General features: G+C 38.8%; 1 protein-coding gene across 13 annotated transcripts in view; it reads left to right on the forward strand.

Moving 5' to 3' along the window:
• The window catches only part of MYT1L (myelin transcription factor 1 like), a 311,977-nt gene that overhangs the window by 289,760 nt on the left and 3,436 nt on the right, over nt 1-18,781 (forward strand). For all 13 annotated transcript variants that reach the window (XM_076332840.1, XM_076332843.1, XM_076332852.1 and 10 more), the window contains 2 exons: nt 12,477-12,568; nt 14,288-14,391. In XM_076332840.1, coding sequence (XP_076188955.1) covers nt 12,477-12,568; nt 14,288-14,391 — 196 coding nt within the window. The remainder of the gene's footprint in view (nt 1-12,476; nt 12,569-14,287; nt 14,392-18,781) is intronic.

Consider the following 18,781-nt stretch of genomic DNA (forward strand, 5'->3'; position numbering starts at 1 on the left):
AAAAGTGAGAAAACTCCTGGGTTGAATCAAAGACAGTTTAATAGATAAAGCAAAAGCTGTCCACACAAGCAAAGCAAAACAAGGAATTCATTCACTGCTTCCCATTGGCAGGCAGGTGTTCAGCCATCTCCAGGAAAGCAGGGCTCCATCACGCGTAACGGTTACTTGGGAAGACAAACGCCATCACTCCAAACGTCCCCCCCTTCCTCCTTCTTCCCCCAGCTTTATACGCTGAGCATGATGTCATATGGTGTGGAATATCCCTTTGCTCAGTTGGGGTCAGCTGTCCCGGCTGTGTCCCCTCCCAACTCCTTGTGCCCCCCCAGCCTACTCGCTGGTGGGGTGGTGTGAGAAGCAGAAAAGGGCTTGACTCTGTGTGAGCCCTGCTCAGCAGTAACAAAAACATCCCTGTATTATCAACATTTCCAGCACAAATCCTAAACATCACCCCATACTAGCTACTATGAAGAAAATTAACTCTTATCCCAGCCAAAACCAGTACAAAAACATATGCTAGTAGAGCTATAATGTACAAAAGATGATCAAATTATAAGTATTTTCCCCATTTACAAGCTAATGCTAAATAGAGATGAAAATGTGGAGAAGGGGAATTTTTCTTCAGTGTACCTGTATCCTCGCTGAGGACAGTGGGACTCCAAGATCCATAAACAAGTTTATGGAATAGGATTTGTATTTGAGGAGCAAGGTCATGCCACTGTGTTTGCAAAATATCTAGATGTGCTGGGAGGAAGTAACGGACATCATCCAGTGCCTCTTCCCTTCTGAAGGAATGTGTGTAAAAATTGTGAGGTGGTTATGGGAAATGTTTACATATGACTGTTATGGGCTATCCACTTTATGCATAGGAAGGCCTACTTAATGGTAAGGCTGTCAGAAAGCCTGCAGGAAGATAACAGCAGTGCACTCAGTTGCCTTAGGTGCACGTCCTGAGGTGAAGGAGCACTGCCAGTGTTGTTTCCTCCAAAAATTCTAGGTTGGTCACAGCTCTGAGCTGCACAGCTGCATTGTTAAGCCTGGGAACAGGCAGATTAGGAAAAGATTAAAAGATAAAAACTCAAGACAGGAGCTGCCCTCAGCAGCTGCTTGCTAGAAACAGGCAAATACCAACACTCTCACAGATCCTCAGAGAACATCTGAGCTCCCAAACACTCAAAGCATTCGGGAGACGACATGCGAGGAAAGAAGGATGGAGATGTAGATTTTCATGTGCAGACCCTTTTTCTCATTAAATATGCTTTGCTAGAAATAGATATTGTCTAAAAAACCTGTGTCATCGACCTCAGCTCCTGAATGGAAGGTTTGCAAGTGCCACTTATGGTCAAACCTTGTGGTGCTCAGGGCTGCAGCTTGAGCCTGTGTCCAAAGAACAGCAGCTCACCCCAGGGTTTATCTGGGGTGGGTGTTCACATGCAGAGTGCCAACAGGGCAGTAGCTCTATAATCCAGATGCTTTGCATCTCCAAACATGTGCTAGTGGCTGCAAATTTGCTCCTAAATTATTGTAGAGCTTTCAATCTTTGTTTGCCTGACGTCACATCCTCTCTTAGCATCAGCATTTTTCAGCTTCGGCATTTAAAAACATAAAAATACTTAGCATTAGTTCAGCAAATTAGTCTCGTAGAAATGAGCTATATGGTTACAAAGGGCATGAGAAGGCCTCAGATTATTCTGATTTTTATGTTTTGTACATAGGCTTGCAACCTCTGTAATTTGAGTAAAATCAGCCCCGCAGAGTCTTGGACCTGAAATAGCCTTTGTGTTGACACAGTGTTGTATGAGGCCTATAGATAAGACAGGAGGATTTACATTGCACTAAGTTGTCTGAGATACTAAATGCCAGCTACTCCTTTCAGTTCATGGAGAAATGAAAGTGCCCAGAATTTAGATGGAGGTAATCGGTTCCTAGCAGGTGTCGGCTTTTCAGCAGGATAGGAAACTTATTTGAAATAAAACCTGAATTTTTAAAAAAAGTTTTCTGATATTTGCAAATAAATGCAGAGAGGAAGACTTAGAAGCTTTATTAAAGAACTGAAAATATAATGTAAGGTTGTATCAGATCTGAGATTCTCTCTCTCTCTCTCTCTCTCTCAGAAGGTGCATACTAATACTGTGGTTCGGTGCTGTGAACAGCAGTGCAAAAATGAGATATATCATAATAAAATACCTTGTGTGAAAACAACAAAAAAAAATTTGTGAGCATCCTTTAAAACAGAAAGAATCCAAACTGCCAGATGAATTCTCGGGATGCTCTAAACTTCTTAAATACCATGTTTGTAAGGAATTTGTGTCCAGCAATATATCTACAGGGAACCAAAGGTTAAAAAGCACTTTTGAAAGGTGTTTCTATGCTATAGAATCATAGAATAGTGTGGGTTGGAAGGGACCTTTAAAGATCATCTAGTCCAACCCCCCTGCAATGAGCAGGGACATCTTCAACTAGATCAGGTTGCTCAGAGCCCCGTCCAACCTGACCTTGAAGGTTCCCAGGGATGGGGCATCCACCACCTCTCTGGGCAACCTGTGCCAGTGCTTTACCACCCTCAGCGTAAAAAATTTCTTCCTTATATCTAGTCTAAATCTACCCTCTTTTAGTTTAAAACTGTTACCCCTTGTCCTATCACAACAGGCCCTATTAAAAAGTCTGTCCCCATCTTTCTTATAAGCCCCCTTTAAGTACTGAAAGGCCGCAGTAAGGTCTTCCCGAAGCCTTCTCTTCTCTAGGCTGAATAACCCCAAGTCTCTCAGCCTTTCTTCATAGGAGAGGTGTTCCATCCCCCTGATCATTTTCGTGCCCCTCTTCTAGACCTGCTCCAACGGGTCTGTGTCTTTCTTATGCTGAAGGCTCCAGGGCTGGACACAGTACTCCAGGTGGGGTCTCACCAGAGCAGAGTAGAGGGGCAGAATCCCCTCCCTCGACCTGCTGGCCACGCTTCTTTTGAAGATAACGTTGAAAATGGTAAAAACTTTACAGAGAGGAAATTTTTCTTGCTCTTCCATTTATCTATTTATGAAATGTAAATATTGTCAAACTCCAGATTTGTAAGAAGCTTTTAATATGAAACATTAAATTATTTGATTGCATCTATTTTTAGCCAGGCCTCTTGTCAATTCAACTCTTGTCCTTTGTTTTATTTGTTGCTACAATAAGTTGACAGAGTGCCATGTTTGAGTCAACATTAATTCACTCTTAATTCTCATTGTTTCACTTTTTCCCTGGTAGGTTTTTTAAAGTTGTTTAGGGTGTTTGTTTGTTTGTGTTTAATCTGCCTGTCCTCTTATTTTTTTCCTACAAGCTCTACATTGCAATTCAGCAAGAGAAAGTCATACAATGTTAAGAGTATAGAAGAATTAACCAAACTCACTGCATTTAGCAGCAATTACAACTGACAATGATAAGCATCATCATGGTGACATTATTGAAAGATGACAGACATGCAAATGTGCTGACATCTCCAAGAAGGCAAGGAGAGAAACATGGCAATTAAATGTAATAATAATATACATAAAAAAGAAAAATATTAAACTTTGTGAGGTGGATCCTGCAGTACAAAGGAATTTTTTGACTTAGGAATTTTGTATTGACCCATAAGCTCGAGGGAAAAGAGTCTTTTTAAATCGCTTTTCAACACCTTCCTCTTCCCATCCTCCTCCTCTCCTACTGCATCCGTTCTCTTTCCCCGTGGCTCCTGTTCAGTCCTCCTTCTTACTGCTGCACTTCTCAGTCCTCAGCATTTGAGATATCTGGCCCTCAGGTAGCTTCTCCTGAGCACTGGCAGAACAGGACAGGCAGTCTCACCAGTGGTGTATCCAGCAAGCAGCTTTCTGCTCCGCACCCTGCAGCCCTGAACAGGGCTGATGGCAGAGAAGGCGCTCCCAGTTGTTATACACACAAAGTACATGGAAGGTCTGGCAGCCAAACACTAACTCACATCTACTGAGCATGTCCAAGTGACAGTCTGTCAGAGGCTTCTAACTCTGCCAAATTTACATTTGTTTTCATGAGGACAGCAGAATGCATCTCTAAACTCAAGAGCAATACCCCATGAAATGTCAAGTCTTGCTCCAATTCACGGACAATTAGAGATATTCACTGAATTTTTGGGGCTTTTTTTCCCCCTCAGTATGGACAAAACAAGGAAAATGGACAAAACAAGGTATATGGACAAAACTATGATATACAAATATATTCTGAGAAATTGAAATTTTTTTCCTATTACGCTTGGAAAAAACCTGAGCCTGGCCAGGCACCTACCATGGAAGATTTCAGTCAGATCCGTTAAAATTTGGCAAAAGTCAGAAGTGACTAAATGCAGAGCCTGGTTGTTGAAAGAGTTAGGCCCTTTGACTGTGGGTAGTTCTGCCAGCTTTTTTCATTACGAGCTGGAGGAAGGATGGAATAGCATTTTAATCAGATGTACAGTCTATTAAACTGGAAGGCTCCTAACAGAGAGCTCATCTAAAAGGACTTACGAGGTTTACTTACCTTGGGAGAGTCAAGGAGAAAATAATATGAAATTTGTATTAGAAAAAGCAGACTGCACAATATAAACAAGAAAAATCATTTTGCTGAGCAGACCTGACAAATGACAGCAGATAGTAATTTGTACAGGTGCTTGCAGTGTGACATCTCCTTGATTTCAGGCACTTAGCAGAAGCTCTCTGGTTATAACTCTGTTTGTCCTCATTCCAGACATAGCCCATAAAAAAGGCAGAGATGACTGGGTGGCTTTTTAGAGTTCAGGTGGGACAAATTTTCCTCTTGAAGAACCTTTTTTCTCTCTGCTGTGTATAGAAGTGCCTAGAGAAACTGTACTTCATTTTAAGTGCCTAAGTGAGCTGGGCTTTGTCACTGAATAGGTCACTTGAAATTTTTAGCTGCCCCAGAGCACTAAGCAGAGGTATGTAGCTAGAGATACACCTTACCTATGTATATACAGGGAAGTCTCAGCCTGTCTTCTTCACAATACATGCCCCATTCAGCTGACCAGTAAATCCACTGGTCTTCAGGTCATCTGTCCTGTTGTGTGCGGTCACAGGACAGGAGAAAGGCTGATAAGCTTTGCCAGCCCCCAGCTTCTGGAGCACTCAATGGCACTCCATTAAGTGCACACTCCTCCCCCATAACTTAGTGCTAAGGCCACCTGTAAATCGTGTAACGTGCTGCAGTGCTTCCTTGCTCACCAAAGAATAAATGAGAGATTTTTGAACCGTTATTGCATCATTGGGCAAGAGCCAAACCTCTTTCCCTGTTTAGGGATGATACAGGTCAAAGCTCGTTAACACATGTGAGAAGCCCACCTACAGAGCCTCTTTGCTGACTAAGCAACTTTAATTAACAAAATATTATGTAAATTTGCCACAGGATGACTGTGCCCAGCTGAAGGGCAACTTTGGCAGTGCTCTTACAGTTCTAGCATTTCAAGATTCATTAATCCTTTTTCTGCTGTATATTTATGCCCCAGGGGGATTCCTTTCAAATTGAGGCTGCTCTCAGAGCCTTTTCTCTCAGCTTGGCCATGTTTACAGTTCTGCATCATTTCTGTTTTTGTTTTTCTTACCTGGTTCTTGTTTTATTCTTTTGTTATGAGGGATAGGCATAATTAAGCTATAACACTATTTAACCTTTTAAATCTCCAATAAAAACCAAATACCCTCTCGTCTTCTGGGTATCATTACTATTCATTCTATATAGTTGTCCATTTGCTGCTTGACTGACCAGATTTTAATGCTACTTTAACCCTCCCCCTGTAAAATAAGAAAGTAGTTCTTTCCTGAAAGTCTTTCTGAAACAATGATCAGATATCATTAAAATAATTCTGAAAAGCTTACATTTTGTTTTAATCATAACGGCTGTATTTCTTTTATGGACACTTGGGTAGTGTTTTAATTTTTCTGAGTTCTGGAACCAATGCAAAGAGTTACTTAAACAGAATAAAATCTCAGCTACTCTCCTCAGCAGCTTTGGAAAGCAACTTGGATTAGGAGCTGCCACTTTTCACTTTACATCAAGCTTTTAGTCTTTTTAACTTAGAATTCAAGTGAAAGTTCTTCATCACCAGCATTCAGGTGTGAGTTGTAAACACACACACACACAAAAAAAGCTTTAGCCAGGGAACAAGACCTAAAAAGGGCCACATTAATCAGAATTATTCTTTTCCAGTGAAGAATTCTGAAATTGAGCTGAACGGACAATTTTTTTCCAACACTGCACAAAGGCAGTCGGGGTTGTGTGGCCGGTGGGGAGGAGGAGAGATTCCTCTGTGAGTCGCAGCAATCTCCATGCAAACAAAACTACCTTGTTTGCAAAACCTCTCTCTTGGACTCCCTTTACTTCACAGCTCAGTAAGAAGCTGGGGAAAAGCCAATCACCCTTGAATGTAAATAAAAATGAGTGCTGGGCCAGGAAGGGTTCTTTTTATCTCTGCTGGAGTTGTGCATAGAGTATTTCATCCTTTAAGGTGTGTAGCAGAATTTACTCATGGGAATAAGGAAATGACTAAAGCTGATACCCTTCAACACAGAAAAAATGAGTGGTTCATGGGTTTAGTATTAAACCAAGGAAAGGACCGCTTTGATCACCGAGTTTGATCTCTTAACTTGAACTTCAGACATTACCAAATAGCTCAGGAGCTTAGTCATAAAAGAAAGGTTTCATCTATTAACAAAATAAAACAGTAGTTTTCACTGTGATCTGTATTTCCCTGGATTTCAAAAGGATTTACATCTGGGGCTTGTTTTGGATCTCTCTCTAGTTAAAAGGTCCCTTGAATGTGACATGTTTCTTTCTCTAGTCTATGGACAATGTTATTTTTAATAAACAAGAAAAGTGTTTCATTTTCTTAACTTTTTGAAAAATCTCTGTGGCAGTGAATCTATAAACATCTTACAGTGTTTATAAAGTTAGCCCTCAGGATGCTTTTTGGGTACTCCAGGTTGAGGCTCTGGTTTCTTTACATCCTGTTTTTTCTTCCTTTGTAAACTTCAGCACTTCACACACCAAATATAAAAGTTGCATTTTATTTGACCTTTGTCTCCTCCTTTCCCACATCCCTACTTCTCTCTTTGGAGAATGTTTTCTTCACTTGACAGGCCAAGTACAATTCCTTCAGCTTCAAGAGGGACCAGACTGCATCTGTCTGCTGAGGCAAAAAATGTATTTAACAGAGCACAGCTGGAACCCAGATAACTAAAATCAGTCACCCAGACAATTGCTCCACTTGATCAATGATCCTCCACTCTGACGGCCTCTCTTGTTTGCATCCCTGAAGATAGTGCAATTACATTCTTGAAGCAGTTCAGGGTTTTAGCCGACATTTCTTTGTTTTTAAACTAAATTTCTTGGTAAATGTGCACTAACCACTAGCTAGATGTCCCTTCCAAACTTTTGTCCCCACTAATTTTCCTTTTTTTTGGGGACCAATTTAACCTTATTTTCTAAATTCGCTGACTATATGGCAAGGCATAGGTCGCAGTAATATAACCACAGTCCTAAACAAGAAAGAAAAACCATTCTTCATGTTGTGTTCAACTCTAACAGATGCAATCACCATATATTCTTTATCCTAATTTGTGCATATAGTCTTTCTTCATACCTTTTAGATGATTGGGTTTCCATGAGTCACTACTCTTCAGGGCAGTTAGGGTAAGATGTAGCTGTACATATGGATGGAGCTTATTTTGTAGAGTTTATAGAGCTACTAGTACTTCACCTCTGCATGTCTCTATTTATAAATTCTTCTTGTAAAAACAAGCCTGATTAATGCAGGTTGAACTTGCATGGCATAAAACCCAGTCACCCCTTCTACCTGTCAGTCCTACAGGTATAGAGTGTGTAGAAATGTCTGTTGCATGGGCAGTGCCATGCCCTGCAAAGCAAAGCTGCATGAGGAGGTCCCAGCCATGCACCTCTCCATTTAGCACCCATGCCCAACAAAAGCACATTTCCAATATAAATGTGTTATGATGTCAGATGTTTCCAGCCAACCAGCAAAAATTAAGACCTTCTCAAATTTTAGCACATGCCTTACAGGAGGTCTGCAGGATCTGACCCTAGATCACTTTAATCTGACAGTTTAATTCATTTTTCATAGTATTTGTCAATTATGGCAGAGGTTGGCTTTCAAGGATGATGTGTCAGACTGCACTTTTCTTTCTCAAATTAGAGATTAGGCCTGACAGTAGAAATTCAGCAAGAGTCAAGACACATTGCATCTCAAAGAGACAAGATGCTGATGATCAGCTGGTTGTTGATACATCGTCTCTCTGGCAGCAGCAGTTCACAGCTCCTGCTGAATCAGGAACTCAGAGGGAGCCAGGAGTTGAGTATTGGTGCTTCTGACAGCCCCACCAAAATTTGTAGCTGATGCCACAGTATGTGGCATCCATAATCTGACAGAGATAAATGATGGCTTAGTACGTTTATACTGTACTTATTACAGCAGTGCCCCCAGCAATGTTGTTAGAAAGCCTTATTCATTTTTTTATTATGGAAAGAATACTCAACTGTGTTTATGTTTTCATTTGCATGATTTCTCATGTGTATGAGAATAATGGCAGTAGCAAGTGAGATAACTGTGATTAATTTTACTAGTTCTTTGCTGGAATGAACAAGCTGCAGAATTCCATGTTTGTGTAAAAGTCAGTGTAAGGTTTGTTAAAATATAAAAAATAAACCAAAGCAGGATTACACTCTAATTCCACTTGTAACAGAAAACCTACAACAGGCATCAACAGTAAAGGCTTTAAACTTGATATGTTATCCTTACCAAAACTACTAGCTAGCATGTTTCTCTTGGTCTTTTTTGATTTTTGAGATGTTTAAAGCATATTTTGCTTAACTCTTAAAACACTGAAATGGCTTTCACTTGTACTGTTTTGTTTGCCAGCCATGGGAAAACAAATAAAATCTCAAGATATTTGAGATAAATAAAATCATACCTACTCCTTTTTGTCTTCTGTCTTCTTCTATCCCCCAGTCTTCTAGAAATCTTGAGCCACTCCCAGTCTCACTGGGATCTCAATTCAAGCTTTTTGGTTAACTTTACACCTCTGTGAGGTTCAGCCTCTGTACAACAGCCCACTTCTGGTGCAATGCTGACTTAGCTCTGTTTTTCTTCTTACCTTCTCATATGTCCTGCCCTCTTTTGGTTGTTCTCAACTTAGAGAAAGAGCAGTTACCTTCAGGAGAAGTAAACATAGTCAAGAACATAGAAGGGAAGAGGTAGAATTTCCTTGCAGAGTAGCAGCTTATCCTAAAAGTCCTAATTTACTTTTTAAATTATTTGAAGTATTTTTAGGTAACTTAATTAAGAACAAAGCTGGGCAAAGAGGATGCATATTGCTGTCTTTGTCTTATCCATTTCTGAAGAATTTGGCCAAGTTAAATAAACTGTAGTAGAACTCAGTCCTCCAATTTAGGTTACTAGCTTAGTATCTGCTTGATTGAAATTGTAAGTGCCTGGCTCAGGAAAGTGAGCTAATCCACTTACAATACAATATACAATTAATGGCGAGACAGATCTGCCGGTAAAGACCTGCAGAGGAAGTTGATGGCATGGTCTGGCTTTGGCATCTTCCCCTGTGTTGAATTTGGTACCTCTGGGAGTTTTGAATGCTCTCTTAAATTGCATAAAGCCACAGGAAAAGTTAGAACCTTCTGTTTATTCATGGCCTCTTCTAAGGACAAACACATAACAAGCTAAAGGTAGTCATAGCGGTACATGATGCATATGTTAAAGCCAAGAGTGTAAGGGTCAGGAAAGCAAAAAGAGGAAGCTTGTGATTTGGGCATGCAGTTGCATGGAAAGAAAGCCCTTTTGGTCAAAGCCCTCCTCCATCTGCATATTGTATTAGATCACCAGTGGGTAAGAACAAAACTAATATGGCTACAGGATGTGGAAGCCTTCTGCATCCTCACTAGTAGGCCCAAAAATAGGCAGTCCTTTGCCTTTCCCCTCACTAACTCATGACTCATCTGGGTGCCTCGAGAGGAAGGTAGATAATCCATGCAGAACAACTCTCCAACAGTTTGTGCAGCAAGAATAGAGCACAGGACCCAGATCTTTCTGTTTCCAGTTTAAGCAGAGGACATCTGGTGCCAGTAGGCCTGAACTGCAGCAGCGGTGTAAGTGATATATAAGTGCTGACCCTTGCGACAGGTATCTTTCCAATGGAGATAGTATGGGCCAGCGACAGTTGCCACTAGGCAGCTAGAATGTGACCAACATATTTTGTAGAGTAGGAGAGCTTAGTAGTGCAAATATGGGACATTGTACCTGGGGTCTCAAGGGTGAGAACGTGATTTGAAGCACACTGAATATACTAGTAGAGAGGTAATCTTTCAAACAAGCTGGGAACATATCTACAGGGTTAGGCAGTCCTAAAAACTAGGTGTACATAACCATAGCCTGGGAATAAGATTGGGTTTTGGCACCAAAGTTTGGATGTAGGCACACTGAACCTCACAGTAGATTTCCAATACTTGTGAACATACTTTTCTTTGTTTCATTATTCTTCTGCACTTTCAGGTGCGCAATTCTAGCATCCAGGTTTCATGTTGATCTGTTTAGGGTTTGAATGCCATACTTGTGGGCTGTTTGAGGGATAATTTTATTTTGAGGGATTCCCTAGGTTGTCATCGGTCAAGACGTTTAGAGAGGAAAAAGCTGCTACCAAGATGAGAGTAAACTAACACAGTTGTTACAATGCCCAATAATGCTATATCCTGAAAAAGAATGAGGACAAAATATGAGGAAATTCATTAAATCAATTGAAAGGATACAAAAATGAAGTCAATTAAATGATGCAGAAACTTTGCATATACTGTTATCTTTCATTCCTTTCCCTGTGCCAATGTTTTTTTCCCAAAACGCCTAATCCTCTCCTCCTCCTTAAACTTCCTCAAGGCTCCCTTTGACACTTCAAGAGGACAGTTTATGGTCACACAGTGAGTCTGTAACAGAACTTGGAACAATAATCTGGCATCCTACCACCAGGCTACAGTGAAAAGCTACTAGATCATGCTATTTCTTGATACTACTAGTATTGTTTTATTACATACCTTCTCAGTAACAGAGCTGTATAAAATATTGAACACTGATTCTTTTGCTGAGAAAAGGAATTTTCTGTTAGACCTTTTTCTGGGAAAAGTTTCCTTTTTTGGATGGCTGCACTTGATAATAGTAGTCCAGGCCTTTCAGAGAAACATTTTCAATAATTAAACATTATACTTAAATTAGAAGACTTTATTAAGTAGGAAGATGGGTCATTACTTGAAGAAATGCTTTTAATCGAAGACACAACATTCCTCAGAAACTTGTTCAACATTGCAGAGAGATTATTTGAGTATAAGCTTTGAATTTGATTTACACAATTAAAAATTGCAAAAATAATCTTCCATTGGATCTCAAGAGGAATTATAAACTGTACGCAATGAGATGTATGTGACATTATTCAGTTTCAGTGGGTATGAAACTGTGAATTTGAAGTAATAGGGAATTGTTTAGTAAGTTTCCAAATTCCCTTCGCTGCTAAAGCTTGCTCAGAATAAGAATATAGTTTTCCATCGTTAAATTAGATTGAATATATGTTTCCTCTTACTTGTGATAGTGATTTAACTGTGATTTAACTACATTAAAGATGTGATTTTGAAAAAGGGGATAGTTTTCTGTATACAGTTATTTATAAAAGTGAGCACTGTCTGATAATTATTTTTATTTTTACAATAAAACCTAAGACTGCATTTGCTATCAAATTGTTTTGCACAATGTAATTAAAAAGCTTAATATTTTGGCATCATGGGAGACGAGATAACTGAGTCTACATCCATAACCGTAACAAATATACATTATAAGAGATATATATCCCTCATCAAGGCAAGGTCATTTTTATGGGAATGACTTTTCTTGAGCTAACACATAGTTACTGCCTTTTTAAGAAACAATTTAGAAAAGGGCAATTTAGCCAGCTCGGTAGGTGATACTCACAAAAAAAAGCATAGTTTATAAGAATTAGTTATTTGGATGTGAGAGGTTGCTCATGTCCCCTTCTGTCAGCATTCAGTTCCATGTTTGAACATATCAATTACAAAGGGTGGAAGTTCAGAGTGGGGACGTGTAAATTCAAAGGGGAGTATTTACACAGTAACTGTTTTTAAAATAAAACTTTTTAATAAGAGCATCGTGTCTTTAGAAAATCGGATTGTTGTTCCAAGATTTATAGTTTTACAAGATATATCTGACTTTTATATTAGCTGTCTGTACAAAAATAATTTGGAAGAAAGAATAAAATCATGAAATCACTACTGGTAAGTACTTTTTTTTTTTTGGACTAACACACTCTTTCAGTGCCAGGCAGTGAAGATAAACTTTGTCTCTGATACTGTTTTTATTACAGTTTTGGATAACAGATTTATTTTCAATGACCTATCAAAATTAACAGCCTCCTTACTGTTCACAGTTTATCAGGATGCCCCAGAGCTACTTCAGCAATGAAGAAAGCAAAGCTGTCTGGAGAACAAATGCTAACAATAAAGCAGCGGGCCAGTAATGGTAAATTTTTAAACATTACCTTTTTAAATATTACTTCTTTGTAAGCTAAAGTTGTCATTAGTCTACGGGCTTTTTTTCCTATGTATGTAAATCTTTTTTGTATAAATAGTGAATTCACTGTCAGTAGAATTGAAACTGGGTTTTGTGGTGTGGAAATCTGAGCCAGCAGTGGAGTGGTCGGGCTGGTCTGAGTTATGTCTACATAAATCTAAAACACTAAAATATTTCAAAGTAGAATATACCATTATAATTTTCTGGTTCATATCTCATTCACCAAGGTGGATAGTTGGTCTTATATTGTTGCAGGATTCAGAAGAGGAAAAAAATTGATTTCCAGAGGTGTTGAGTCCTCATGAGCTCCCTTGAATTCATTTGGAGCTGTGGCTCTGTAACCTCTGGCAGATGTAGATGGCTGTGTGCCATTTCATCTCCGATAATCTGCAATTCTTCCTGGGAGCCCTGAGTTGCAGGGAAGATGATGAAAGTACCTTGGATGAAAGTCAGGATAGTACCCTGATAGTTGAAGTGCAATTAAAGCAAAATGTAAGTGCTTCAGTTCAAATAGGTAATGCACAAAAGGCTTGTCTGGGAGGTGCCTAACTCCCGAGTTTTCTTGGAAAACTTTATGTAGTCACTTAGTCTGTGACTGTGCATGCCTAAAGATACTGCCCTCTTAACTATTGGTGTTGACTGTGTTTGAGAGCCACAAAGCATTTATAGAAAATGCTATATTTATATTCTATTTATAGAAAATGCTTTGTTCAACACAGTGCAGGAGCCATTGCAACCCATGTTGCCAGCACAGCTAGAGAAAGTCTTGGTTGCTTTTGTTCAGTAGCGGGTAACCAGGGAGTGGAAGATCTGGATGTAATTTTCTCTAAAACCTGGGAAGTATTGAAAACTGCATCTGCCATGCAGAACAAGACAGTGGGAACACCAGTTTCTCTAGCTTTAGGAGTTCAGACTTTGACTTGAGAGAAAAAAGATCTAGTTCTTCCTAGGACTATTTTATGCTTTGTTATAGTAATTAAAAGGATAAATAAATAAAACCTTTACGGTTTATTCCTGTCTGAATCCTTAAAGATGCAGGTATCTTTAAAATTCTGTTCTCTAAATGTTTATGCCATGAAAACTCAGAAATCACTTCCATTTTGCAAATTATCCTATATATCATTATTTAATAACACCCTTCTGAACCATGAGATTATTAAAGCAACAGCAGAATCACAATATAACCCAGTGCATCAACAACATTTCACTGTATTGGGAAAAAAAATCTTCTGAATTAGTTGCAAATGATTTTCACAGTGCTGTAATATGAAGAGATTAGCATGTTAAGATACTTTCTTTTCCTTCAGAAGATCTGTAAGTGGACACAGTCTTTCAAATAAGTTTCATATGACAGTGGAAAATTTGTTGCTGCAGGTGCACTTCTTATAATACAAAGTTAAATCAGTACATATAAAGAAAAAGGTGTGTCTTATTGATCCTCTAGGCATTTTCAACACTCTTGCTGGAAAATTACTGCAATTTTTAAAAGAAAAGTAGTGGAAAATACATTGTTTTAACTTCAAAAGAAAAGTTTGAAGAACCTTCCTTTTTCTTTTTTACTCTAGTACTTTTACTTGAAATAATTTATTTTCAAATATGGAAATAATTAATTCACTGAACTCCGATTTAAAGCTTAGTTAACACCCCTTTTATTTTTATATCACACAGGTATAGAAAATGATGAAGAAATTAAACAGTTAGATGAAGAAATCAAAGAACTAAATGAATCCAACTCCCAGATGGAAGCTGATATGATTAAACTCCGCACTCAGGTAACAGTTTTATGAAGCCCTAAATTCAGCTGCTTTTTCTACATGACTGGTTAAAGGAAATATAGGAAATATATAGTTGCCTTTTATGTTTCTTACATATTAAGACTTCTATCTGTGATTTGCCATTTATAAAATCAGAAAATAATATCCATTATGCAATCTCCACATCAGTTACCAGCATTAAAAAAAAAAAAGACTCAGCAAAATGTATTCTTTAAAATAACGGCAAAAGCATGACCTCTCATGGTCAGCTTTGTATTTCGCCTTGATATGGCTAGGCCTTTCTAATAGCAGTTAAAATATCGGGTGAGGTCATGGTCATTAACGTAAGTTACAAGGTGAAGGAGTCCAGATAAACAGCGTGGCTTTTGCCAGGTGTGTGTTACAGAGAGGAAAGTGAACATCTATTACACTTCACTTCATCATGCAGTACACTAAGTGCAGCCCTTGGCAGCAGTAATGGTCCCACAGATCCAGCTTAATTCTTTTTAGGTTTCACATAAATCTGTTGGAAAAAAAAGGAAAAACTAACATTAGACTATTATTTAAAAATTAATTTTTCACCAGTCCTAAAACTGGATGGAAAAGGCAAAGGAAGGAAATTAATTGAATTCTTTCCCTGACATTTTCCGGTGTCCAACATAGCTTCTGGTGCTTTTTTCTTCACACGATTTGAGCACAGACACCAACAGTGAGATCTACCACAGTTCTCACCATTTATCAGCCGTTAGTCCCAGAGTCATAAGCATCCAATTGATCTTGATGGAAACAAAGTAAACCATTCCTTGTTACTTCTTTGTCTGCTGCTTGTAGGGAAGAGCACCATGTCCATTGTCCTACTCCTCCTCCTCTTGTATACTCATAAATAGAAGGCAGGATCTGCCTCTTCATCTTGCTTTTTCTTTGACTGCTAAACCTTAGCCAAATTGATACTGAAACCTCAATTCTATTTTATGCCAGTGTTCAGGGTTCTGTTGTCATTATTTGGCCTTTATAGGATTTGACATATTTTACACAGATTTCTGATGTGACCAAATGTAACTGTAGGATAATGAGGACAAAATCTGCAAGAACGTAAAGCAAGAAGAATAATCAATAGCAGGAAAATTATATGTATTTATGTTGGAGGAATTTGGTCCTAAGTTTTGAATCTGGCAGCTTGCAGTCTGCCTTATGTTTTCTTTTGCTTAATACAACGCTGTGGGTGCTAGTCACATACAGACTGATTTAGCTGAGATTTTAAAAAATGTGAAGCACCCCGTTATGCGTACATGAGGTAAATGCTCCAGTTGTCACTAACTTTCTGCATTTTTAATTTTATTTTTGGCCAGATGAGTTAAAAAAAAAAAGTCATGCTAACACTATCACAAGCATAAAACATGTATTGAGTTTCAAAGATTTAGCTAGGAATTTCACACCAAGTTTTGTTCTGAAATGAATACAGAAGCCATACTTCAGTGGTCTCAGTTCCAGCTTTCATATCTCAGACTAGTACCATGGCATATTCTTAGAAATCAGATTAGGCACTACCTGGGACCACCCCCTATTCTTGGTAAAAAATACTCAATTGATGATTTTGCCATCAAGTTGAAAGGAAGCTTTTCACACCTTGGTGCAGCAGATTTAGAAAAAGGGTAGAATGACTGGTAATGGCACATACTGTCATTAAAATAATTAATAGGATTCTAGGAAATAGAGCTACAAGAGACCTTGAAACGTTATTTTGTCCACCAGTCTTCTTCCCTTCCTACTTCCCAGCTCTTCCTAAGCCAATCCTGACAGATGCTTGTCTAACCTGTTCTTTACTTCCTACACTAGAGATTCCACAGTCTCTGGGCAGCCTGGTCTAATACCTACCTGTTCCTCCCCAACTAGCTACTGATGCCTAGCAGAAAATCCCAGCTGCGTCAAACTTCACAAAAATTCGGAGGCCTCAGTTTTGAATTCATACACTTTCCTGAAGATAAGCAATTTAAATTTCCAACATGTAGAGAGTTACATCATAGTCATTATCAATCTATTAAAGGGATCAGAGTCAACCGTCCCCTTTATTTGCAACAGTAAAATTATATTGAACATAACAAAATGTTTGCTGATAAACCTTTAGAAAATCATTGTGCAACCTAGATTTCAATAAGACTTCACAGGCGAGGAATACACAATGGGAAAATAGCGGAAGTTCTGTGAATACCAGAAGTAGCATCAGTCTTGTTTGATATGGATTTGCATCCCATATGATTGTAAGTGCCAGCGAAAGTTTTTCCTACAACCAGAACTTCCCTTCCATGTAGAAAGTTTTATATTAATAAAGTCATGCTGCAGCCTTTTTCTTAGTTGGGGCATTCGTAAGACTGCTTTACTCAGCTGCCTTTTTGCATAAGACTTGGAAGAAAGTATTTTTAATCTAAGATCTTCTAGTAAATTTGTCCAAATTTAACATGCAGGTCCAGAAGTATGAGAGGGTCAGAAACACATAAAGGTGAGAGGGGGAAAGAAAAATCTGCAAATAACTGTGTGTCTTATACAAGCAACAGGGTATCCTGTTTTTAGAATAGGTACGAGTGAACCTTCATTAGTTTTAGGGTAAAAAGTAGGGAGGGAAATTTCAGCCTTTAAGCAAGCGAATACAATAATTAAGTATGCCAGTTATCTGAAGTTACTTCCAGATGAGTACCAAATGAAATTGCGAGATATACTGATCAGCTGCCACTGTATTTGCAGATAGTCAGCATCTCGCATGAAAAAAAGAAAAAAGATCTACTCAAGTAGCAGTGCTCAACTAGCTAGAAAATCTATAAAATGTCAGCACCTACTTAAGTTAGTGTGAGGCAGCAGCAGTATGCCATACTGAACTGGGTCTTCATTGACATCAGACTCTTCACTTTGGTCTGTAATAAAAAAAACCCAGTTTTTAGGGTAAATATTGGAGCATGACTGACTCTAACAAGCACCTATAAAAGATGTTTTGCATTCGCATATGGCATTGCTCTCTGACATAAACAAGCTGAAAGCAAAACAAGAGAGGAGGATGTGTTTCCAGTTTCAAAGCTGAAGAAAGATATTGCCTTCTATAATATGTTGTAGAAATAGCTCAAAATCAATTAATTGTGACAAAACCAAACCCCTGCAATACTGACAGCTTGGATTAACTGCTATCTAAACACCTGTAGTCAAAGTAAGAGATACGTGAAGATCGTTTTATGTAGCCACATCACTTGTCAAAGTTACTTCTGTCAACTAGTGGGCTGTATTTCCATAAGCAGACTGAAACTTTAGGTCCAGAATAAAACATGAGGCATCTAACAACCTGATTGTGCCAACAATTTCCTAAAATTTACTCACCCATGGTTAAGTTAATATTCACTTAAAAACCTTTTCCCCTTCTGCCTGCTACTACCGCACAAACCTCCAGCCTTCCCATCAGCATTTAAATTGTATCAATTCTTCCCACAGTTCACTGTCTATGCCAATGTACGAATGGATAAAGCTCATTTTGAGAATTCAAAACCTTGTGTTCTTTGGCATTTTTTTCCACTTCTCTGGCATCTTTTTTCACCCTCTTGTCAATGAATATTTTAACCTACACACACACAAAAGCACACTGTACACTTTGTAATAGATGTTAACGGTTGTCATCCAATGTGGAAAGTAAGGACAGGTCTACAGAGGAAAGCGTAGACAGATACGAGTGAGCTCTGCATGTGCTTTCGACGAGTTGGACATAAGCCAGCGCTCATCTGAAATCCTTATAGCTTCATTAGCACAGAGCTCTGTACAAGCTTGTGTAAGTTGCCTCTCAGCAATGCTTTTTAGGTCAAGCACGGCACCATGCAAGGTCGGAGCTAACTTGTGTCTGGTCACCTGGGAGCACAGGCGGAGCATACTCTCAGCTGTCTTCACCTGTACATGTAGTCATGCCCCAGGGACCCACTCTCCTGGCTACGTGCAAGTTTTCTGCAGTTCCTTCAGTTTTGCATGTCATTGTATTTATTAGAAAACTTTACAAAATTGTACATGCATTGCAATAACATGCAATTGTTCAGCTTTCGAAAGCAGCCCTGTGAATTTGCATAGAATCAAATTGTACTTACAAAGAGCTAAACACTGGCAGCAAGGAGCTGTGCATGCTTAACTGACTATAGATATATAGATACATATATATATATATTGCAGAAAATATAAGACATGCATGACTTACTGCAGAATGTCCCTACGGTAGGCTCATAGGAGTACAAGTGTTTAACCACATGGGTGAACTTGCAGAACTAAGGTCCTTGTTAATACCTTTTGACTCAAGAAGAAAAACTCTAAAGCAGTGGAATCAAATCCAAGTTCATTCATTATTACCAATATTAAAAAGACAAGCTGTCGAAGTCATACAACATGCAGT

The sequence above is a fragment of the Aptenodytes patagonicus genome, chromosome 3, assembly GCF_965638725.1.
Source record: "Aptenodytes patagonicus chromosome 3, bAptPat1.pri.cur, whole genome shotgun sequence".
In the NCBI taxonomy this organism is placed as follows: domain Eukaryota; kingdom Metazoa; phylum Chordata; class Aves; order Sphenisciformes; family Spheniscidae; genus Aptenodytes; species Aptenodytes patagonicus.